This window comes from Thermobia domestica, chromosome 3 (genome assembly GCF_964235325.1).
Source record: "Thermobia domestica chromosome 3, izTheDome1.hap1.1, whole genome shotgun sequence".
NCBI lineage: Eukaryota > Metazoa > Arthropoda > Insecta > Zygentoma > Lepismatidae > Thermobia > Thermobia domestica.
This window is the reverse complement of record NC_137456.1, coordinates 25,035,343-25,061,656: the sequence shown is the minus strand read 5'-3', so window position 1 is coordinate 25,061,656 and position 26,314 is coordinate 25,035,343. Positions and strand designations below refer to the sequence as shown.

The 26,314-nt window shown below is 36.4% G+C and overlaps 1 protein-coding gene across 1 annotated transcript; it reads left to right on the top strand.

Moving 5' to 3' along the window:
* Nucleotides 1-237: 237 nt before the first annotated feature.
* LOC145680239 (uncharacterized) lies at nucleotides 238-23,197 on the top strand. The gene is made up of 4 exons (XM_081750561.1): nucleotides 238-390; nucleotides 10,975-11,100; nucleotides 14,996-15,039; nucleotides 22,172-23,197. Exons 2-4 carry the CDS (start codon nucleotides 10,995-10,997, stop codon nucleotides 22,994-22,996), a joined length of 975 nt encoding a protein of 324 aa, XP_081606687.1. The 5' UTR covers nucleotides 238-390; nucleotides 10,975-10,994; the 3' UTR covers nucleotides 22,997-23,197.
* The last annotated feature ends 3,117 nt before the right edge of the window (nucleotides 23,198-26,314 follow it).

Here is a 26,314-nt window from a genome sequence, read left to right as displayed (position 1 = left end):
AATCTGAACCACATGAACTCCCACCGGGAATCAAACCGCGGTCTTCCACTCCAAAGGCGCGTATGCTTTTTAAAAAATTAATTCGGCAATCCTAGCTGACATATAGATGGCGATGTGTATTAATTTGTATAGTATATAAGTAAGTGATCTGGTCATTATTTATCCGTGATAAAATTGTATTTTGTCTATAAGATTGCATTATTTGCTTGTTTACATTTGTTACGTCAATCTTATTCAGAATTATGTTATAGAAAAAATCGTGTAGAGGGCAGCAGCAGTTATTGGTCAGTAAGCGTATATATCACCTTCAGCAAGTACGTTGCCAGCTGGAGTTCTTTTGCCCCTGGGTGCATCGTGCAGTCTACAAGGTTAGGGAACATTTCAACGCAGGTAAAGTGTCTACTTAATCTTCAAATTCAGGCTTTAATGTCACTAATGGTTTTAGTAATTTTTCGTTATGGGTGTATATTTTCTTATTATTCTAATGTTGTAGTTTTTAATTATTTAAAGGTGCAATTTCTTTAGGTGAAGGAGCTTTTGACTCAATATGCATTTGTGTGTATGTGTCGATCAATTCTATGACAACATTCATAAGGAACTAACATTAGTTCCAATGTTTGGATAAACTTCTAATTGCTTTTTTCATACTAATTTGAGGATTCTAAACCCAAAAATGAAATCTTCAGTTTTACGTCCCAGGGTTATGCCAGCTAGGTTAAAGGAGACTGTGATCAGAAATTAATGCAACAGTGGAGTGAATAAAGTGAGAGGAAAAGCAAGAACCCAAGTGTTTGGATACTAAATCCAATAAAATCACATTTAAACCTATCTGTCTACGACGCACAAAGGAGGTTTTGAAATATTTAACGTTTCATGATTATGCCCTAGAAGAATTGGTGGAATGAGAAAGTTGGGTACTCTCAGAAAACCCACGGTCACGATCTTGTCTACCACAAACTTACTAGGCTGGGAATCGAACCAGCGATCCCATGCACTAGAAACTGCTTTGTCACTGAGGAAAAATGACTTGAAAGTTGGAGTCTTGGAAGTATCGTTTATAACTGGTAAAAGTGTCCAAACTTGGGCACACTTTCGGATTGCAATTTTTATATTAAATTGAGTACGCTAAATCCATTTTTTTAAAAAATGTACGCGTCTATGTGGTGCCTACAAAATTGATCTCAAATTTAGGATTTAAATGAGTATTCTAAATTTGAAGTAATTTTTTCGGCTAAACTGCCGCAGGTGGCAGCCCCGGATAAGATCCACATCAGCCTCTTTTCAACGTTGTATTACTTCTTATTTGTTCTTTCTTCAATGATGACGGTTCACTTTGGGTATCTTGTAGTTTTTGCCTCAATCCTGCACATATAAGATCTCTAGTATTATATACTTCACAAAATATAGCTTAGTGAGCAAAGGAGGTTAGAAGCCCCGCAGGGCTCGTTTTCTATATTTATCACGATTTAGACAATGACAATGTACTCGAACCTGGAGCCATGAAACGAGTTGGGAGAAAATGCTAAATGCCATCCTTCACTTTTTTTCTTATTCTCCTGCTGACATTTCGTCTGATTCTGTTAATTTTCCCGTAAATTTTGTATTTCGGGCCCGCCATCTGCATATGTTAACCCATTTTTTTCTCGTGATTTCATGAACTGATAAGCTTTGTTTCGTTCAACATCCTCAAATACGAATTAGGAATGTATCAAAGTGTGAGAGCTTTTCTTAGTCATAATAGGTACTTCTAAAAACCCCAACTTCAGGGTGAATGCTACAGTAGGTCAGTGGTAGAGCACTTACTTCTGGCGCCTGAGGTCTCTGGTTCGATACCCAGACAAGTAAGCTTGTGGTGGACATAATGTTCATGGGTTTTTTCTGGGTACTCTACATTGTCATTCCACCAATTCTTCCATCATTGCCTTAATCATTCGTTTTCCTTAGCGTGAAAGCCATAAACGTAGGAAATTAAACTTTCAATACTATAGTATATAATAAAAGCACCAACTTTGAGGAATTTTTTGTCGTGATCTCGTGGACAGAACAGTGCTTTTCAATACTTTTTTCTCGCGTACCCCTAGACACAGTTTGCTATCCTATTGTGTACTCCTGAAGCTGTTTAAAAGAAATTAAATCGAAGTTAACTTTTGAACGCAATATACATGTTCTATTGATTTAAAAAGGGGGGGACAAATAGTCAAAAGACTATTTAGAGGGAGGATGAAGTGCACATTCGAAAAACTAACATGGAAAATTTCAAAACATGGGAGACATCCAGTTCTAATAAGGGGGATTTTCCCCTCATCCTCCCTGATAATTCTCTCACTGAGGACAATGTTAAAAATTCAAAAACTAAAACTAACTTTAGAACTAACCTGTTAATGAGACGACTGAGCTTGTTTCCGGGACGTCAACTTCTCGATTCTTGGTCGAATATTGGAAATATACTTATTTTAGGATTACGTACCCCGGTTGAATAGCACTGTTTTAGAATAGTTCATTGAATTCAACATCCTGAAAAGTATTAAAAAAAACACAATTTGTGCAAGCGTGGCCACTTTTCTAGTGCCATCATCGTTAGTTCTTGAATAAAACTATAATTTTCTTCAGGATTAGGATCTAGCTTATCACTTGAGGTTAATGATGTGGGTAAATTGGGGTAAAAATCCACTCTTTGAATAAAGTTACGCGTGTTTTTTTTTTTTTTTTTTTTCCTTCAGGATTACGAACAACTGCCTTTCACTTGGGGTTGAAGTTAGTGAAGTAGGTAAGTAAATGGAACGGGGATAAAAGTCTACTCCAAATTGAGGATCGGCACATAAATAGTACATAGTGTGAAAAGCTTTATTCTCCTCTATATCAACTTCCATAATCATACTTGCCAGGTCCGGATCGTGAGGAGGGGGGGGGGGGTCACATCGGGAAAAAGTTTTGTACTTTCAAGCGAAGGGTAGAAATCTTTCTTAATATTCTAATTGTTGACTACAACATTAGAACATTAGGTAACTTAAAGGTGATAAAACTTTTTTCTACTCATGTGGTTTCCCTCATGAGCCGCCTCTGTACTCAATTCGACTGTATTTAAAGTTCTTCAATCACCCCCATCTTTCGGGTTGAAATTGATAAAGACAAAAGGTTAATTGTGCTCCAATTTAATGCTTCGCAACAACTTTCTTAAAAATGTGATTGTGAAATATGTTTTTCTTTCAAAATTAGATGCTCTGCTTATGGCTGAAAGGGGTGCATGGTGACTCAGTGGGTAGAGCGCTGCCTCGGGTGCTTTTGGTCCCTGGTTCAATCTCTGGTCAATTAAGTTTGAGGTGGACAACATCGTGCCCGTGGGTTTTCTTGAGGTACTCCAGTTTCCTCCCACTTTCTCATTCCACTAATTCTTCCATCATTCAATTGCTTTAATCATAGTCTCAGCCTGAAGGGCACAACTGTGGGACGTTAAACTGAGAGGTCCCTTTTTTGCTTGGGGCTGAAATTTAAAGACAAGGGTGAATTCACACATTCTAAACCTGTATCATAACTTTTCTAAAATTTACCTAATTATCACAAAAGAGGAAATTAAGCTTCCCAGTTGAGTTTATTTGGGGTTGAGTTCGCGGAAAAGTGGGTGAATTCTATCTTCAATGCTTTAGTATGAAATACGCCAATATTTGCTTTTGTTTAGTTTTTATTTCCTGCCTTAAACTACTCATATTGATAGTTCGTCAATATGGTTATTTTTCTAACTTATAAAATGTTTTATTTGTATTTGCTAACTTCATCAGCAGTGATGCTACACAAGAATATAATCTACAGTTCGAAGTTGGATCTGAACAACTGTGGTACGTTAGAACTGAATGAAAGTGGTATTGCAAGTTTTCTTTTGATATGTAAATTTTAAACTTATAATAACCTTAGTGCTACTTGAAGAATAAAACTTGATTAGGTTGGCCACCATGGCCACCCGCAGTGGAGAATAAGGGGACAGTTGTCACTGGATTTTTGGAGAGCGTTGAGTTTTTGGAACACATGTAAAAATCATACTAATTTCCTTACCCACATACTACAGTACTTGATATATTTATACTAAATACTACAGTACTAGTTTATCGGTAAACTTTACAATACACTCGCCAGCTGCGCATCAATAAGTTAGACCGCCTTAAAGGGGTAGAATCAGTGTGGGATTTACGTATAGGCTAAACAAGCTACAGCTTAGGGCCCCACTCTCTTGGAGCCCCAGAAATTAAAAGAGAACTGGATATACAATTACAAAATATACTGTAAGATTTTTAAGAAGATTAAAAAATGAAACTTACATATAGCACCAGTAAATTGTATTGTGTTGGCTCCTATGATGTAAGTAATGGGGGTTCCCTTCTGCTAGCGTGCTCCCTGAAATATCACTAGTTTACTCATTTATGTATGTAGGGTCCCTACATTATACACCAACTTGTTGCACAGTTGAACATATAGCTTATCTCATCGATCTTTAATCCGACTCTGGGTAGGATAAAGATTAAGTCGGTCTGGGATATTTGGACCCATTTTGTTAATATCAATAGTGTAATTTCCTGCTTGTGTAAGGATACTAGATGGAGCTGGCATTGTACATTTCAACCCAGTTTAACTACTGTAGTTAATAAGGATATGTGCCTAAATAACTTGTTTTATATATTATGTACACGCATGAGTGAATGTGTGTGTGTGTGTGTGTGTGTGTGTGTGTGTGCGCGCGCGCATTCGGGACTGAGCTTCTCGGTTTTTGCCCCCACCTCCGTCTATCCATCCATCTCTTTGGGTAAAAATCCTACAGGTGCGTCTATTAGCAACACTGTTAGTCTGGTGGGAGATTATATCACACATATTTGCATCTTACAACATGTCCCAGTTTTCGTTTTATTACATACTAGGACGTCTTGATCTACCCTGCATCTATTAAGAGTGAAAAGTTGGTGGAATTAATCTACTTTCGACACGCGTTATAGTGTTCAAGGTTTCAGATCTCATAAAAATTAGTAATAAATCATGGGTAATTTGTTTGGTGATGACGTAGTACTTAATACCTTAGTATGGTATCGCACTATGCGAATTTCTTGTGGAAATCTCCCATCATTGGAATCAAATCGTTGGTATTAGATTATAGTTTAGCGTCCGTTTCAGCAGTGAGGCTATGTAAGACATGGACATACGTCAACATGGGATCCGAACCAAATGAGTTCCAGCCGGTAATCTAGCCCTGATCTCCCGTACCAAAGACGCGTACGCTAACCTTATAGCCACGAGGGAGTTCCCCAGTGCTAAAGCAATGTTGCTAATCCTAATATGAGGTTTTGGTAAATGATAAATTGTCAGCTGGGTGCGAAATCCGGGGGAAACTAAGACAAATACCCCAACTTATGTAGATTGAAGAAAATTCCTTCCATTAACCATTTCAAAATTTTGCAAATTACAATAATTGTGATTAAAATATTTCGTATGTAATTAAACTAGCTGTTAGTGGTATCCATGACCTTAAATAATTTACAGATGTTCAAATTTAAGCTGTCGAGTTATTCCAGGGTTATTATTATTATTATTATTATTATTATTATTATTATTATTATTATTATTATTATTATTATTATTATTATTATTACTCCCCGTGCACTTTGCTTATGATTTCGCACTGATGTTCACTACTAGTAAACGTTTTAACCAAAGGGTAAACTATTGATCTTGAGACCTCTGTAATATTTAAATAACAGAATTGAAATGCGTTTTGAGTTTAATCTCTCACCATAAAACGGAAGACTATGTTGAGATGGATTATAATCATGGGCGTCTCTGGCGGGGGGGACGCTTCCCCCCAATATTTTGGAGTACAAAATATTCAATATTTTATTCTAATTTATTTACTAACGACAGAACAACATATAAGTAATAATTTTATTTGCAATATAATAGGTAACAGAGTTCCTGATATACCCCAGGGGGTCCGTGAAGGTAAGCAGAAAGGTAACACATGAAATCAAAGATAATAAAAGGTTGGGCTAGGCAGGGGCGGATCCAGGACCGACTTCTGGGGGGTGGGGGGTTGTCATACTGCTACTTTTAAGGGCTCCAAACTTTGGGATGGGTTTATTTATATATATATAATGTTTCCTCTTCTGGGAGGCGATCGTCCCTCTGGATCCGCCCCTGGGGCTATGTAGTACCATTGAAATCAGTTTCTTTGATGTCCCCCCAAATTTTACATGCCAGAAACGCCAGTGATTATAATAGTGACAAAAATTAAAGTGGGGGGAACTAACTCCTAGAATCTCCCACACCCAGTTTTTCCACCACAGTCACTTCACAGGAGCTGGGAAAGAACCAGGGACTCCATGTGCTAGAAGTGAACGCTCTACCATTGTATCACTGCTCCCTATGAAAACTTCTGAAATTTTGCAGGATGCAAACATCGGCAAGGAAACATTGGCACTATATTCTCTCAGTATGTGTTGCCAACACAATATAATGTATTTTTTTCAAATGGCACATCATCAGATTATTAAATAGTTTAAATCTTAAACTAAGTTAAAACCACCCTTACTATTCAGCATTACAAGGATGCTACAGTATCACAAATAACTAAATTTTTGAGGCCTCTATAACAGTCATAACGAAAGTAAGACTGACGGGACAATGCAAAGCAGAAGTACCTTGTTGAATACTATGAACTAGGCCCGTGGCCAGGGAAAAGCTAGAGCGGGCAGTGCCCGCCGTGTTATCTCCCCACTCTACGACAGAATGCTGTAGATAATTTTAAAACTAAATGCAAGGCTAGATTTAAAATTGCAATTTTTCAAATTCAATTCAATTTAGTGCGTAAAATAGACGCAGCTAACATATCCCATTGATCTTTTCACATTTAAGCATTTCAAACTTAAACCTATCATTGGACCATGCCAAGTAACATAGGTGTGCTACAAGGATCTCTTCCAAAGAATGAAGTACAATGTTAATTGCAAACTGTAGGGCAGGTTCGTAGCTGCGGGTGGCCATGGGGAACTTCGGCCAGCTTCAAGCCTCACTGGAACTTTGTTGTTTTGGATAAATATATATTTAAAAACAATCAAGAATGAAAGATGGAAAGGATCTATATCTCTGTTAGATTCAATAAATAATAAAAATAGTTTTACGGTGTTTCTTGATATCATTAGCCCATCAGTATTAATTTTTGCCCGTTCGAAAATATCGGACCTAAAGGCATCTTATGTAACCATGATGTGACGAATTTGTAATAAGTAAAAAGAGTTAAAAGGGATTGAAAATTGGACTTTTTGGTCAAAATTTATTTCGAAAGACTGTTCAATATCATTCTTGTCTGAAACTCATCAGGACGCTCACCGGACTTTTAATACACCCGGTATAATTCAGTACTTACAGAATAGTACTGAATTGTATTAGAACGAAGGTCTTGGGCTATCCGCATATTGACCAGAGGACAAGACAGTCAAGCTCAGGCTCTAATTAGGCAGGAAACTGAACAATGTAGTAGTAGTCTCGTACTCCATACTCACGTGAGCACATGCTGGAGAATAACCTCTCACGTTGATTGATACGTGGTCAATGCACTTAGGCCTCTCCTATCTCCCTCTGCCACAGTTTGGCTGATCTGTACTCCGCACAATACACACTAGCCTTAATATTGCTTGTATCAATTCCTCTCCCTCCCAAGAGTAAAATCTACTGAACTTCCCAAAGTTTACACATCTCAAGATATTTGGAAAATAAAATTTAGGTATCATAATTCCCTAGAACTTAAATGTGTAGCAATTAAGACCAGTGTTAATCCACGAATCAAAAGATGGCACCAAATTTCTTCCCTTATCAGTTCAGTGTGTTTAACGGAGCGACAATATTCATAATCAAATTGAAGACTTTGTTACTTAAAACTGACCAAAGACGACATATCAGTGATCAGGACCAGAACGTAGCCATGATTTCGTAATACAGTGATCTGTGACATGAAATACTGTAGTTGTCACACCAGGGGCTCGATCATTCTAAACTGTTTTACTGGCAACATATATTGGTTCGTTTATCCAGGATTTCGTAGTCCGGGGAGGGGGGCGTGATATGAAATATTGTGGTTATCACACCATGGAATCCATCAATCTAAACTATTTTACTTAGTTTAAGACAATAAAATGAGGATATGTTAGTATTTTAATAATAAACTATGAAGAAATCTCTTACAAAAGAATATAAAAAAGCATTGAAAAAGGTTTTACGATTTGTACGTTCCTCTCAAATATAACATGTAACTATTATTCTTTCATTATGATCTCAATTATTATAAAAAGTACATATCTAAGAATGTCTTATAAAAAATTGTACAATATTTGAGTTTCTTTCTCTATTGAATCAGATGTTAACGGAACTTTCTTTCTACATATTTTTTTTTAAATGTTTATTTCGTCAACTACTGTCTGTTCCAAACGACAAGTTAAAGAAACAGTAGGAAACTGATTTTGAAATACATGTTTGATACTGCAGAGGGACGATGACGAAAAGTTTATAAAAGAAATGTCACACTATTACAGAACGGCACTGTTTTCGAAAGCTTGAAATTTCCCTGACTTCTAGCAGAAATTTCAAATTCCTTGACTTTTCCGGAATATCCCGCTCACTTGCTACCATGTATTGCAAGTAATTCGGAATTTCTTAAGTTCTTCTGAGAGTCTATCTGATAGAACCGGTTTATCTATCGTCATTTGTAGTCCACATGATTAGCATGGAACTAGATGGAATTCCGAATGCTCCGTTACAATGATATCCATTTTTAACTGGACCGCTCCCCCTCCCGCTTCCTCCACACAAAGCTCCTCATAAGAAAGAATAATCGAACGGTTGCTGTAGCTTTTACTTTTAACGCTGATTCTTCTTTTTCTAGTTTCTTTTTGATTCATCCTTTCTGGATTGTTTTCATTTCTGGTTTCGAAGGGGCGGGTCCGGACTCCCCTTTGGCTACGCGCCTGTCAGGACTATCCGTAAAAGTTTTGTTGGAAGTGCTTTTTTAATTTAAAAAAAATAATTCCATCCTAGAGAAGGTTTTACCGGTCTGTTAGGATGGTCTTTTTACCAGATTCGAAACCGGAACCTCCCGATTGAGTAGCAAAAAAGTTATTATCTGTCTCTTCGGTGCTTTTCCTAATTTAATATTTCTAGCAGGGGTTAAAGTGAGGGGGGACGCCGTACCCCATTTTAAAAAATTATCTATTGCGTTCCCCACTTCCTACGAAATTACAATGTGCACAGTTAGGCATGGGGACGACGTTAGGTAATGCGTCCCTTACCTTTCATATCCACTTTTACCTCTGCTTTCTAGGTATCAATAAAACTAGTGATAATTGACTTTACTTCTAATTAGAAAGGGAGAGAGGGAGGGGTAGAGTATCATAGAATGTTTGCCATTCACACTGTACTTTAAATGTAAGAACCGGATTACCTACAGAAAGCTATGGCATATTTACTTTTCCTCATATGACGATAGATACAGGTAAGATCAGTTCGTGAAGATACTTCAATACTAAGTAGCGGAAGAAAAAAAATCAAAAGTGTCTTCATCCACTTAAAACATCTACATTCAGAAAATTTGCTCTGTAAAAGTTTTTTTAATGCAAATATTATTTAATTTCCAGCAAGTTTTCCGGAAGGACAAGGATTCAAATAAGTGACGAGGGGGACGCGGTGGCTCAATGGTAAAGCGTTCACCTCCGGTGCTTGGGGCCCCTGGTTCAATACCAGCTCGCGCCGTGCTCGCGGGTTTTCCCTGGGTTCTCCCGTTTCCTCCCATTTGATTCACTCTACCATTGCATTTATTTATCATCACAGTCTTCTTTAGCCTAACCGGCATAGTCGTAGGACGTAAATCTTAAAAATTTCACTTCATGTCAAATACGTGACGAAAGTCTGTTACATCCATAGCTCAATAAATCCATATGGATTAGACTCAGGCCCGTATTCACGGGGATCTAGGGAGCCGAGTCTTCCTATATTTTTACTGGCCCCCTTAAATTTTCACGGTAGGCTTGCAAATGAACTATATGGTTGGATTGTGCCCCCTAACTTCTATCCCCCCCTTACATTTTTGGGTTGGCTACGGGCTTGATTAGACTACCAATTGGATTGCAATATAGTTCATGAAAAATACTTCAATGTCGCCAATCTCTTCATGTACTTGCTGACAATAGACTAAAGCAAAAACTATAATCGCCACCTTTCAGTTTCTTAACTAACTTTCAATCGCTAAGCTTTAGTTATTTCCTTGGGTTTGATTTTTTTTTTTTTTTTTAAGTGCCCATATGCAGATGTGAATTTACCATTAACATTATAGGTATAATGTTCAGTAGTGATTTCAGATCTTCCCCCTTCTGATAGGATTTTCAATACACACGGGTGAATGTAGTATTTGTCAGGAACGGACCTAGATGATGAAAACTCGGGGGGGGGGAGAGCCAGAACCCAGACTATAAGTATATCATGAGTTTGCTATAAACTTTCAAAAATATAGAAATAACTTTATTTTTGTCACTCAAAAACTGGGGGGCCTAGGGCGCCCATCCTCGGGTTGGATCCGCCACTGGTATTTGAGTTGAGCTGATTTTATCGTCCTGTTGAGCAGCGAGGCTATATGAGACATGGACCTACTGATTAACGTGGAATCCGAAACACATGGACTTCCGGTCACTGGTATTTGTGAATTGACTCATTTGTGGACAATTTAAGAATACTCAGGGTTATTTCGTACGTGGTATTTTTTTCCCGGCTACTCCGTAAAATCCTTACTGATAACGTTGTTTCAATGCGCTATGTTCCAAGATAGCTATGGTATTCAACTTAGAGTAATAAACAATACATGTCTTACTCTGCAGAGAAAATACAGGTCAACTTAGGCAACTGGCTAAGTTAAATGTTTAACTTAATTTCTTTGACCTCCTGGTTTTCTTTTCATAGGTTGAATCCTGTTACAAATCATGATTGGTCAAATGTTTCTACTGCTTGGTGCTATTAGTCATGTATTTTCACCGCCTAACAAGTGCTTATCACCATGCGAATGTGTTCCCCGGTCGCAGTGCCATGGTAAGTATGTATTAATATTTATCATAAATAAGAGTAAATATGTACTAAATTATTTATTAATTTTTAAATAAGTGTTTACATCAAATTTCGAATGCTAGATTTGGGAATATATAAAGAAGTATTTACATAGATAAATTGCATTAGTAAAGTAGAGAGCACGGTGGCTGTTAGATCGCTTACCTCCGATGCGGGGGTCTCTGGTTCGATTCCCGCCCCAAGTAAGTTTGTGATGGAAGTCTCCATGGGTTTTCTCGGGTACTTTCCTCCCACATTGTCATTCCAACAATTCCTCCAACCTTCACTTAAATCATCCGCCTCCTTTAGCGTAATGGACATAATCGTGGGACGTTAAACTGACATTTCATTTAAAGTGGCACCGCATCTTGGGTAATTGAGATAATTAATAATCCTACAATAATGAACAAAAGTCCGGCTCCATTTAACCATACCGGTCATCATTCACTATAATATTTTAATAGTTAGGTATTGATACCGAACAGTCTCTCTCACTTTAATTCTTAAAAATTTTTTTAAGAACGTAGTACAGAAAAGTTTCATTTCGTAGATGTGATTGTTCTGATTCCAACTAGCCCAAACAGATTTTTCAGAAAATTCTATATTATGCGTAAATAGACTAGAAAGATATCTAGTAAAAAAATTAAGATCAGTATCCGAATTGATAATACGAAAATAATGTTAGACAGAATTAAGAAAAAATGTAGCACAGTTGCGAGAACAAATCTTCCCTCCGTTGGCAGATAGAATAACGTCGTTAGCCAGTGTTGAATATTGTGGCTAGAATAGCAAGTGTTAGAAATGAATCTAGGTGTGTAATTTAAGAAACATGATTGGTACTCATTACTGCATCTTCCCTATATATCATTAACACCATAGTGTTGAAACTTACGTCAAGGTTTAAAATTTTGTTGTAGACTCTTTGGTCCTACATCTTTGTATGGTCACTGGTGCCGTGTATAGAAAAAAAAATAATGAAAATTCAAAAAAGTCTTAATGAAATGACACCTTGCAACTGTGCAAAGAATGTGCTGAAGTGGGTTGAGATAATTAGACAAGTATTTGGAGAGTAATGTACAGGTTAAGTATCTGGTAGCAGTGGCTTACGCAAGGGGAGGGTCATGGTTTTAACTCCCTCTCCTTTGAGCAAGATCTTATACAAAATAAAAATTTGCTATGTTAAGATGTGCATTTAATATATTAAGACAGAACTTGAACTTCTACAAACGTCACTTGTAGAGATCGAACCAATGTGAACCAACTACTCAAAATAAAATTCTGAAAAATTGAAATTTTAAATTGAAACGTGAAAAGCTTATATTTATCAGAAAAATTAAGGATACTGTCGTTTCAAAATCAACTCCTCTCATATGAACGGGGTCAAACTTGGTATGGTGGTGGTGGGAGACCTTGGCTCGCTTGTACGAGTGTGAAGTATTGTTGTTGCAGGCTTCCAGTTCCCGAATTATGTGGTCAAACCTCGAGTTACATTTTTGAAAACTTGAAAAAAATACATCGCTCATCCCATCGGGATCAAACTTGGCATTGTGGTAAACCTTGACCTGCTATATAGAAACATATCAAATATAGGGTGCGTCAAAGAAAAGTATACATACTTTGAACCGTTATAGAAAATTTGTTCCGTTCTACAAGGTTCAATTGCTGGAAATGGAAAGCTTAAAGTTCAATTCGGAACATAAATGCACTTTCTCACGCAAACGTGATTACTGTTCAAAATGGCAGCCTTCAGCATCAATAAATTTTAGTATGAGTTACCACTGATTTCGTAGATCGTACCAACGTGTCCAATGGAACTTCTGTGCACACCTCTTGAATCTGATTCCAAAGTGTCTAAATTACGTAGTTGACTTTTGTACACCCCATCTTTGAACCGCAGCAACATTCTCAAACTTCCAGTACCACTTAATTACGTGCTTCTGCGCTTCAAAGTTCAAACATACATCCGCCATCTTGCAGTTCCTTCCTTGCCACTAAGTTGAGTAGCCACAGCGACAATTCTGCTGTTACCTGTTCAAAAAAGATAACATTACTTTCTCCCAGAAATTGAACCTTGTAGCACGGAAAATATGGTGTCTACGACGGTTCGAAGTGCGTATACATTTTTCTGACGCACCCGGTATTTTGGCGTGCAAGTTACTTAGTTCCTAAATTATGCACACAGTTCTAAATCAATTCATTAGTAATGACTAAAGCTTAATAAATGCTGTTTGAATAGCATTTAATGGTCCGTTTTGGATAGGGAAAAATCAAAATAAGGACTAGTTTTAGTTTTGCTTTACCATAAAGTATAGTAAACCCAGGGTCGGCTCTACCATATATGCAACACTTGCATTTGCACGAGACGGCAAGTTCTGGGAGGCGTCAAAATCTGTCATTACTATAGTATTTAAAATAAATATTTCTTGTTGGAAACATTTCATGATGGTAGCTAAATTTGACCTATTTGAATAAATCATAAATCATGTTTTCGTCGCTTGTTCTTTTTTCTCTTGTTCTTTTTTCTCTTGTTCTTTTTTTCTCTTGTTCTTTTTTTCTCTTGTTCTTTTTCTCTTGTTCTTTTTTCTCTTGTTCTTTTTTCTCTTGTTCTTTTTTTTCTCTTGTTCTTTTTTTTCTCTTGTTTTTTTTATCTTGTTCTTTTTTTCTCTTGTTCTTTTTTTCTCTTGTTCTTTTTTTCTCTTGTTCTTTTTTTCTCTTGTTCTTTTTTTCTCTTGTTCTTTTTCTTGTTCTTTTTTTCTCTTGTTCTTTTTTCTCTTGTTCTTTTTTCTCTTGTTCTTTTTTTCTCTTGTTCTTTTTTTCTCTTGTTCTTTTTTTCTCTTGTTCTTTTTTTCTCTTGTTCTTTTTTTCTCTTGTTCTTTTTTTCTCTTGTTCTTTTTTTCTCTTGTTCTTTTTTTCTCTTGTTCTTTTTTCTCTTGTTCTTTTTTCTCTTGTTCTTTTTTTCTCTTGTTCTTTTTTTCTCTTGTTCTTTTTTTCTCTTGTTCTTTTTTTCTCTTGTTCTTTTTTTCTCTTGTTCTTTTTTTCTCTTGTTCTTTTTTTCTCTTGTTCTTTTTTTTCTCTTGTTCTTTTTTTTCTCTTGTTCTTTTTTTCTCTTGTTCTTTTTTTCTCTTGTTCTTTTTTTCTCTCTTGTTCTTTTTTTCTCTCTTGTTCTTTTTTTCTCTCTTGTTCTTTTTTTCTCTCTTGTTCTTTTTTTCTCTCTTGTTCTTTTTCTCTCTCTTGTTCTTTTTTTCTCTTCTTTTTTTCTTGTTTCCCTTTTATAGTTTTTCGTTTTTTCTCTGGTTCTATCCGTGAAAAGCCTTCTAACTCATATATCGGAGACTTGCAAATCGCTGCACATGACTGCATTATCCAGTAGGCCTATCACCCAGTAGACCTATGACCGCTTTTGCTTTTTTGTTAAGACTTTTTTTTAATTTTTTTTTTTTTACATGCCACCAATGCCAGTTGTATATTCGTTTGGTAGTAATATCCGGATAGTCTACTTCTCTTCCTATTCTATGATTCAGAATGTGTCGGAAGATTGGTGGAAATTTGGAAGGATCTAGTTCCAATCTTTTTGGAATTGCAAGGCAGTCTAGGTTTTTGGCTAGAAATGTACTTTCCCAGAGAACTTTAGTTGCTAGCAGTCATAAAATGTACATTCCCAGAAGCAAAATAAATGTTATGAATATAGCTTTCAAGAATATTTATCAGATTCTAGTAAATTTTGTAAGTAATTAAAAACTACTAGCGAAAAAGTGTAAAATTCTTAATTTTGCAATATTAACGTAAAAAATTGATAGACCCGTCCCGTTAACTCTAAATGTTGCTCTTAATGCAAGTAGTAGGGTTTTTAATAAGTTTGGATTCTCTTTTCATTTTTCAGATCTTTGCCATACTGGAACAAGCAAAAGTTTGACTGAGAAAATAGTAAGTAAATTTCGTAACTTATAAATGTTGCTAGTTCACTTTTCAAGTATAAATTTCAATTTGATGGTAAAGCTAATAACAAATTTGTTACATTGCCTGCTTTTGAGGACTGTTGCCTCCTATTTCTAGATAGGCTCGTAGGAGTAAAATTTGGAGGGGAGGCAGAAGTAAAAGATGAGTCTTTACAAACCCTACTGCTACTGCATGTACGTTTTGTCAAATAGACCATATACAGGTAGACAAATTTTTATAGAGCATATACAGATAAACAAATTTTTATTAAGTCCAAAATCTATATGGACAGTGTTCGACAAATTTCAACTAAATTAACAATTACTTTGTTCGTTTGTTAGTTGCAATTAACAATTGAAATGTGTCAATTGCAGCTTGTCATTAATCAGTGAGAATCAATTGAAAATAATTGGCGTTGAAAGCAACTGCAATTGAATGAAGTTGGTAGTTAATTGACTTTCAATTAACTTCCAGAGAAAAAAAAAACCTTCAATTGATTCATTGCAATTGATCCAACAGTGTAGTTGTGTATATATTACATCATGGAGCTTTTTTTCATATAACAGCATAAAAAAACCTCGACCTTTAAAGAAAAAGGTATAGGGAGGAGTTTTTAGCAGTTGTTGTCTTAAACCGTGTGCATGACACAGGCCCCACGAGGGAAATGGGGGGATACGGACAAAATCTCGCGGCCGAAACATTGCCGCCCAAAATCTCGCCGGGCCGAAACCTCGCCGCGAATGAAACTTTTCTTTAAAATTTACCCAATGAGTTTCTTAATATGCAATTTCACATTACAAATATTATTATTATTATTATTATTATTATTATTATTATTATTATTATTATTATTATTATTATTATTATGAACAAGATGATGATACAAAACAGTGTGCGTGGGCTTTCTCGGGTTATTCCCGTTTCCTCCCACTTTCTTTATTCGATCATTTCCTTCATCCTGGTCATCTACGTCTCCTTTAACCTACAGGACATAATCAAGGGACGTCGTAAAAACTCATATATTATTTCATACTTTCATAAATATTATTAGATTTTTGTTGAAATTTTAAGTTTTTGGATGTTCCAAAGTTCACGAAACTAACCCCGTTAGTTGTCATTACTTTCCTTATGCAGACTTTCTTTCCCTATAACCAGTTTAAAAACATCCTGTCGCCCTATCTTCACATTGAAATCCTCTAATACAGAAATAGAATTTTCATATGGTATCGCGGGACTTGGCCAAATACCCGTGATACTTCTTCTGAAGCAGTCTTTTATACCGTCATCCTCATCATCTGTTGGAACATTTACATTTTCGTCAGGCGAGATTTAGGGTATGGCGATATTTTGGGGCGCGAGGTTTTAGAAGGCGAGGTTTTGGCCCGCGACGTTTTGGCCAGGGGAGGTTGTCGCCGCGAGGTTTTGTACCCGAACCGAAATGGGACCATTAACATAAAATATGTAACGGTCGCCCTTTTCGGCTTCCTTTCAGAGGGGGCAGTGGAGGGTAATTATCCACCACTATAAGTACCTTATTTCAAAAGTGTGGATTGAATAACAAGTGGATAGCGCAATACATACAAATGTTATCTGCACTTTCAATTGTAAACTTCAATTGCTCCATTGTAATTAAAATTAACAATTGTTTCAATTGCTCCATGACGAATAACAATTACAAGTTTTAATTCCCTGATGACCAGTTAACAATTAATTTTAACTGCAAAGAACAAATTGAAATTGCCATTGGGACTGCAATTCATGCACAGAACCATTATTTTCAATTGATTAATTGCAATTGATTTCAATTGATTGATGCCAAACACTAACACGCGGTGACATTCTAGGAAAGTAAATAATCTTAAACCTTCTGTTCATATGGGTAAGCGGCTAGAGTACGTTTCTTGGCACGCTTCCCGCCTAAAGGACGAATCTGTCTGCAACGCGTTGTTCCCACGTCACGATTGAGTTACAATACCCTAGGAAACACAGCAAAATGCCACGACACTCACATATCAGTGTAACACACTTGTTCGCGTGTGGCAACTAAGCACTTAAATTACCCGCCAAATTTCAATGACCTCATTTGATGGGCTGGCTGACAACTAACATCACCTACACGACAAAGCCAATAAGACGTCTATTGGATTAAAATGTTCACGTGAGTGCTAGTAGAAAGTACTTTAAAAGCCAACCAAGTGCACTGGCGGGAAGCGTGCCAAGATAAATTAATCAAGTGCTCTATCTTACCCAGTGTTAGAGTACGTTTGTTTTGACATGATTCTAATTTCAGTTTGACAGTTTTACTACTGATACCAGGTAAATTGGTTCAGTTTTGTAACTCTAGTAGTAGTCGTACAGAATTAGTAGAATTAAGAATGAAACTAAATTTTCTCAGTGATAAATCGCTCGCCGTGCTTTGTGTACTCACTTGTAAGTTCTTTATTTCTAAGTGGTAAGCAGGTACGTATACTCTGGTTAACCAAAATACGCCAAAAAGAACTTTAAAAAATAAAGTTGTTTTTGTGACGACGTTAATATTAATTTTCTTCTATATTAATGCCCAAATTTGCTTACCTTGCAACCAAAACCGTAGTATTTAGTTTGCTTTTCATAGTCTTTTAATGCAAGTACTTTCTTCCATTTTCTCAGCGGCATCACCTTTTTGTACATGTTAACCTTTTGGCTCCTTTGCCATATTTTATTCCACTGATGAACGCCGTATGTGTGCCGCATCACATTAGTTTCAGTATATTGAATATGAAGTAAAAGATGGCAACATCGAACTGGCCAATCACGACTATCGCCAATTTGTATTAAGTTTTTGTTCTACAGACGAATATTTACTTAATGACATTTGAAAGATGTAGCCTCACTAAAACGTAAAAAAACACTGCATTGTTAAATGATTTGTTTCAAGTTTTGCGAATTTTACTGAAATGTTAAATGCAGTTTCCTGGATTTTAACAGTATGTTCTGGAGCTTATTTAGGTACTTTTTAATACATAAGTGAATTGAGTCCTCCCGAAGAAATTAAATGTCTACTAAAAGCAGGGAATTCGTGTTACTCAGTTCAAAATCTCTTGTCGCGAATTCTGTCAAGGAATTTGAAGCTTAAAATATATAAAATGATATTCATGCCTGTTCTGTATAGTAGCGAAACATGGTCACTTACTCTGAGGGAAGAGCGTAGACTGAAAGTATTTGAGAACAAGATCCTGAGACGAATATTCGGACCCAAGAGGAATAGGAATGGGGAATGGCGGAAACTTCATAACGAGGAACTGCATAATTTATACGGTTTACCCAACATTGTTAGGGTCGTCAAGTCTAGGAGGCTTAGGTGGGTCATGTAGCTAGAATGGAAGAAAGTAGGAACGCTTTCAAAGTCTTGACTGGAAGACCAATCGGAAAACGACCATTAGGAAGACCTAAGCGCAGATGGGAGGACAACATTAAGATGGATCTCGCAGAAATAGGAACACAAAGTAGAAACTGGATCCAGTTGGCTAAGGACTGAAGTTAGCGGTGAGTTTTTGTGGATGCAGCATTGAAATTTTACAAAATTTGATGCCAAAAATTCCTAGCGTTGTATTAAATGTAAAATTTGAGTGTCTTAAAATATTTTGTTCCAGCAAACCAATGAAACAAAATGGTAAAGACATTGATAAAATTGCTGAGGAACATGAGGATATCGTGAGAAAACTATGGATGTATATGACGGAGGTATAAAAGCTGATAATTCGTACGTAAGTGATGATTAGTAGGAATCCGAAGAGATGGGAAAATAGTACACTTCGAAGTATTCTTATCATAAATATTCTTAATATCTTCTAATGTCCTACTGTTATGGAAAAGGCTAAAGAAGAATGTAGTGAGAGTGTGCTACGGGTAAAATGAAGAAAGATGAGGAAGCTGGAAATTCCATGGAAAACTCACGCACACGAGGTTTGTCCCACTAGAAATTCTTGGCGGAGTTGGTATCAAACCAGGACCCCACGTACCAGAGGTGAGCAAAATACCACTAAGATATCAGGGCCTTTTTTGATATTGTAGCAAACACTCTGAAGGTTTGAAAATGTAAGATGGAAATCTCCTGAAAATTTTATTAGGACGCATAGAATTCAGCAAGGAGCAAGCTTTAGTGACCTTTATAAGAGCCCAATAAGTTTCTAAAATGATTAAAAATCACACTGAAGTATAACAAACTTAACATTAGCCAATATAAATCTAGTCTTACAGGCTGAAGGTATAGTTGAAGAATCTGTCGTCAAATTTCTTCTAAGTCTTTCGCTCGACTTATTCACTGCAGAAGATAATGTTAGTAAGGTAGATGCTAGTTTTTTTTTTTTAAACATGACTGTGTTTGTCATAAATTATCATCCTCAATAAAAAAAAACAGTTGAACTGTATTAAAACTTGTTTTCTGCCACAATTCTACTGATAGTGTCTCCTTTTTTATGGTTTGTTCAAAGAAAAAAAAATCTTTTCACTTGTATGTAAAATACTCTGCCTTTTGTGGTAAGGCATAATTAAGCATCTTACATAACGCTTCTTTTTCTCTCGCTCTCAAAGCAAAGTTAATTAGTATCATACAACTTGAGAACAAAGACAACCAAAGGCAAATGCAAGAATCCTAATCAACTAATTTCTCATAAGCCATCTATGCTTAGTCATCCATGGCTAGAGATAATTAAGTTGGACTATTTTTCTCTTATTCTTTATTAAAAGGTAGAACGTACTCTTCGTTTTGCTTATATCAAGATGTAGGTCTACGTATATTCTGAATAAAAATTGTTCGATCACTGAAGACTTAACTAGTTTACAAACCACTGCGTTCGATTTTACCACCATATGAGTTTTCACACAATTATAGGCAGAGGCAAAAGTGAGGGAGGAACGCTAGAGGACGCCGTCCCTCCACTTTCTCAAATGATACGGAGGATGGCGTGACGTCATGCGTTCCCCTACTTTTTCAGATCCACTTTTACCAATGCTATAGATAAATATCACTATAATTTTACCTAGACCAATTTGCCTCCTTGAAAGGAACCGCATTGTCAAATTAACTAAATGCATTTCAGTGATGTACAGGGTGTTTCAAAATGAATATCGGAGTTTTAAGGTTTTGTAGTATTTATTACAATTAACTTACAATTATAAATAATACATCAAATGAACGAGCAACTCAGCTCTTTACGCACGCATGCACAGTTTCCTGTCTGCCGTTAAAAAGCGCTAGTAGCAAAGTTGAAAACTAGAGCTTTATTTCAGATGTGCCCTCGGAAAATATGCGAAACATACTTTGGCTTCATCCTCGGACGGAGGAAGCTCTTTTGCTTAGGGAAAAGAAGTGAATGATCTCTGCTGTGTTGCCAATTTGTTATTCAGTCGTTTGGTCTTGACGAGTGAAGATGGCTAACAAGACAGCACAGCGAAATGCGTGAAATAATTCATTGTGGCAACGCTTCCGCATCCAACAATTGAAAGATCTCGGCCGCAGTAACTTGTCCCTCTTCTTTCGAGGGAGGTACGAGAAAACGCACATCGAGAGCAGCGCCAAAAGGGGTATTTGAAATAGAAATCCTCTAGTGAGCAGAAAGCTTTGTTTTACACTTTGCAAAGACTGAACCTGTAGTTACGGTGCAACGTGGTTTCCATATTAAGTTCAACTACAATCCACCAAACATAAGTAGATGGTATCAGTTTGAAAACAGCGGCTGTCTGTGCGAAGGGAAGAATACGTGACGACCAAGAGTGATTGAAGGAAGTGTTGAACGAGTGAGTCATTTACGCGTAGCCGCAAAAAAAGTCAGTTCGGACGGCTAGTCCTAAATTAGTAATTCCAATGACGCATAGGTGAAGAATTTTAAGGAGATCGAGAAATTTAAAGAGGATTGAAGCAGTTGTTGCAACAATTTACTTCAAGCACACTGATCTAAGTTGGGAAGAACTCTCCTATCGATTCGATGTGTGCTGTGTGACGAATGGTGCTCACATTAAATACTTGTAGCAAAAACTGAGTTGTTCTTTCATTTGATGTTATCATTTATAATATATTGTACGTTAAATGTAATCAATACTACAAAGCCTTAAATCTTCGATAATCATTTTGAAACATCCTGTATAATAAATAGTATCTATAACAGCTAGCAACTGTTAAATCATTTTTATGCATGATTAATACAAAAGAATTACAATTAACTTTTGTCATAAATTTCAAAACAGTGACGTGACGTGACGTACGTAAATTTCAAGGTTATTGCTCCTAAATTCATGTTCCGGGATTTTGTATACCCGTATATATCGTAACTGTTTTACATTTCTTATTAGTGTGTATTAAACGCCAGAAATCAGCCACTTTCGTACACAATTGCTTCAAAAGTTTTTTTAAAAACCATTCACTATCCACTTTTCAAGTCTTGTAAAAGGTTAGAAATGGTGCTGACAAACTCCTAAATTGGCCCGCCGTAACTTCTGGGAAAATAATCTATATTTTCTTTCTCTCCCAAATTGGGATCGGCAAAGTTTCTACAGGCTATTTATTTCAGCTGTGCCATTGGAAAATATGTGAAGCATACTTCAACTCCAACCTCGCCGCCTTCTTGCTTTAGGGGCAGAAGTGAATGACTTTGGCTGTGTTGCCGATTTGTCAGTCATTTAGTCTTGGCGAGCGAAGCTCGTAAGCTACTTAGAATGGCTAATAAAACAATCGACAGCGAAGTCCGGGAAATAATTCGGAATGGCAACCCTATCTTCAACTATTCAAGGATATCGGCTATAGCAACTTGTCCCTCTTTTGAAAAAGGTACGGGAAAACTCATCGACAGCAGCGCCAACAAAGGCACACTTGAAATAGATAGGGTCTACACGTACGGAACGAATGTTTTTTTTTTTTTTTTTTTTTTTTTTTAAGTAATATGATAGTTAAATTGCTCGAATAAGTAATTGTAATTGTTTTAAATTCTTATGTAAAAAAGGCATTATCTGAGTTACGAACTTTGATTTACAAATTTCATAATGGATTAGCATTAAATTGAAATGGACTATATAAGCCTATTAGATTTTGACTTTCAGAGCTTGGTAGTCTTGTTAATAAAATACTTTTATTTATTTTTTTCAGAATATGATTTGTGGAAAAGATGGCCATGGGTCCGAGATGGTTTGTTGCAAATCTTCTACATTCTCACATACATCGGCTGCGCCACATCATCCATCTTCAGACCACAGTCACTTCACTCATAATACACACCACAGCGACCAGCACGAAAGTACTGCTACCACTCCAACTGTGTTGGTAGTGTCGACGCTGAAGAAAGGAATATTCTCTGACGAAGACACAACTACAGCCAGCACCTCGGCACCATTCCTAGTCACTACACCACTTGTGCAACATGATTCTCCAAATGTGCAGCCGATACAAGTTCTTACTGAAGTTCACGAAGTGTCAAGTCCACAAATCATTCACGTACCTTCCAGCTCAATTATTCTGACCAACGAAAGACTGTTGGAGATTACAAGGCTGCAACATACTTTCCCAGCGTTTGATATCACAAGGCTATCGCCTGTCCTTGTCCCTGGATCATTTTTCTCAAATATTCCTCCACTTTCACCCAAATTCCAAACTTTTGCCTTGCATCCAGGTACCTTAACTACACATCATAGAGAACGTCGAAATGTGGAAGAAAAAGAAGAAACTAAACCAATTATGTCAGCTACTTTCCCGGGACTTCATGGAACACAACGTACATCAGAAGAGAAAGAAACTTCAACACATGCTCAACCACGAAGTTCAACTGAAGGTCGTTGTTTTCCTGGTCTTACCGGTGTACGTCGTCGAACAGCTGCAACAACACACACCGCTGCTGCTGCCCCTGCACCAGCTGCTACGCCGATTATCCTTATGATGGCTATGCCTCAACCTGTTGCTCATCCTCCTGCAGCGTAAACCGTCCTCTTATAGGAATCTACCAGTAAACTTAAATGAATCTAAATATCTGCTTATATCTTAAATTATTTCGTTGAATACTGACATGGTTTCATATAAAAACAATTCATATTCAAAATCATTATTTTTAAGATATATATTATTTTACTTCTATCTAAATTTGTACCCAGGTAAATTCAAAATAAATTTGTTAGTATTGAATTGATCTTTGTTTCTCGATTTTTGAAACTTAGTTCCCAAGTAGTTTTCATTGAGGGGAAATTTGAAAATTCGAAGAAGTTTCAAAAGGAAAAGGTTACTGCAAGCATTTCAGTAATAACTCAATTGGCATCTCAAGAGAAGTTACCTTGCACTTCGGCCAAATCTACTGAATTTGCGCTACTTAGAAGGAAAAGTGTAAACCTTTTGGTGGAAATATTAGTTATTTTCTATGTCCTGATGTAAAACATTTAAACATATGCAAAGCTAGGAACATGATAGTTGCAGCACAATATTAGGTTAACCTTTTTGAGATTATGGTAAAATTTAGACTTTGTCAAGCAGCTAGTGCATTACTATTTAGCCTAGGATCATGGTTCATACCTCACTCCCCAGAATAAAATAACCTTTCAAATGGTACTATTCGCATGTCAATATCATATACTTGAAAAGGAGAATCGGAGGAAAATGGGGATTTTTCCTGAAAAGTTCCTTTCTCAAAATTTAGGTTCCTCTGGACCGGCTCTGTATTAACGTAGATTTCAAAATTACTTGAAAAAATAGTAAGTGGTGTACGCAATGCGTGTGCAAAATATATAGAATATTAGATACTACCACATATGTGTTCTTGGATCCCATGAAATATTTTAGACACCATTTGCGAGAGAACAAAAGCTCTTGAAGGCCAAACAGATGACGTTATGACCCCCACAAACTTGCGAGCTGCTTCTCAAAACGCATGTAACCTGTTTCGCAATGCATGTATGGCTGAACAAAAAACAGCAATAGTAGATGTTATGAGAGTTTTAAAACAATACACACACACACACACACACACACACACACACACACACATATATATATATATATATATATATATATATATATATATATATATATATATATATATATAAAAGGAAAATTTTAATTGATGGAAGTATTAATTCGTTTTTCTGTGTCCTAATGTAAAACAAACATAGAAACGGGAACATATGATAGTTGCAGCAAAATATTAGGTTAATATTCGGGTTAAACAATTTTGAACAATGTAACTCATCTATTTCATCAGTTGGGTTCTAAGAACTAGTTTTTAAACTATGAATCCTTTTCGGGTCCATTTAGTTGTAGTGCGACATCTTCAAATTCGAATTTTAACTAGCTCAGAATTTTGTCCAGTTTTGTCCACCCAAGAAAAAAATTTGTACCATTAAAATAAACGAGGAGGGCCATTTCAAAATTTGGGGCACTTCGATCACCTGTAGTGCGACATCTTCGAATTCTAATTTTAACTATCTCAGAATTTTGTCCACCCAAGAACAATTTTATACCATTAAAATAAACGAGGGAGGGCCATTTCAAAATTTGGGGCACTTGACCAACTCGTTTCGAAGAATTAACAATATCAGTGTCATCTAAGAGTTTTGCACCTTCATAAAATGTCGATATTTCATTTTGTACCCTCACAGTTAATGAGAAATCTAAAAACAGTCGAATTACAATTAACTTGGAACGCCACCAGCTCGTTTCATAGAATTAAGAACATCAGCGTCTTCTACGAGTTTTGCACCTGCAGAAAATGTCGATATTTCATTTTGTACCCTCACAGTTAATGAGAAATTCCGAATTCAAAATGCCGAATTACCATTAGCTTGGAACGCCATTATTTCTTACTGAAGAATTAAGAACACCAGCGTCTTCCACGAGTTTTGCACCCTCTGAAGATGTCTATATTTCATTTTGAACCCTCCCAGTAAATGAGAAAATTAAAATTCAAAATGTCAAATTACCATTAACTTGGAACGCCACCAACTCATTTTGAAGAATTAAGAACACCAGCTTATTCTACGAGTTTTGCACATCGAAATAACTTCGAGCAAACAATTGGGTGTAAAAGTGAAGGGGAACGCAAGTGGGCGCCGTTACCCCGCTTCCAAAAACTATCTATGGCGTTAAGTTAATGGCCATATCTATGGCATTCTCTACTTCCTAAAAAAATAAAAAAAAATACAATTGACAAAGATATTCACAGGGAACAGCGAGACCTTATGTGTCCTCTTCCTTTTCAGATCCACTTTCACCTATGCTAATAATAAAATGTACTTTATCAGTATACTTAGTCATATTTTAACGCAATTAATTGAACTATCTTGTAACATAATATGTATTAGTACAGTTGAATTAATTATTCATTACTAAACTATCCTTTTGCTAAAATATGTTGTTTTACTGTAGACAAAATGTGATTTGTGACATGTTGAATTTGAATTCCTCGTTAACTGACAAAAGACAAAACGAATTATCGGCATTTTCTGACGGAGCAGGACTCATAGGAAACACTTATCTTATTTCTTCAAAATGAGTTCGTACTGTTTCAAGTTAATGATAATTAGGCACTTTAAATTGAAAATTTCTCAACTGTAAGGGTACAAAATGAAATATCGACAGTTTCAGAGAATATAAAACTCGTAGAAGACGTAGAAGTGTTCTTAGTTCTGCAATACGAATTGGTGGCATTCCAAATTAATGATTATTGGGCATTTTGAACTTTAAATTTCTCATTATCCACATTTTCTGAAAATGCTAAAACGGCAGAAGACTGTTATTTCTTCGAAATGTGTTGTTAGCTTTCCAAGTTAATGTTATTTCGGCATTTTGAGTTTGGAATTTCTTATTAACTGTGAGGTTACAAAATGAAATATCGACATTTTATGTGCGTGCAAAACTTGTAGAAAACGCTGGTATTCTTGGTTCAATACGAATTGGTGGCGTTCCAAGCTAATGGAAATTCGGCATTTTGAATTAAGAATTTCTCATTAACAGCGAGGGTACATAATGAAATATCGACATTTTCGGAGGGTGCAAAACTCGTAGAAGACGCTGGTGTCCTTAATTCTTCAGTACAAAATAGTGGCGTTCCAAGTTAATAGTAATTCGGCATTTAAAATTAGGAATTTCTCATTAGCAGTGAGGGTACAAAATGAAATAGCGACATTTTCTGAGGGTGCAAAGATCGTAGACGCTGGTGTTCTTAATTCTTCAGTATAAAATAGTGGCGTTCCAAGTTAATGGTAATTCGGAATTTCTCATTAACGGCGAGGGTACAAAATGAAATATCGACAT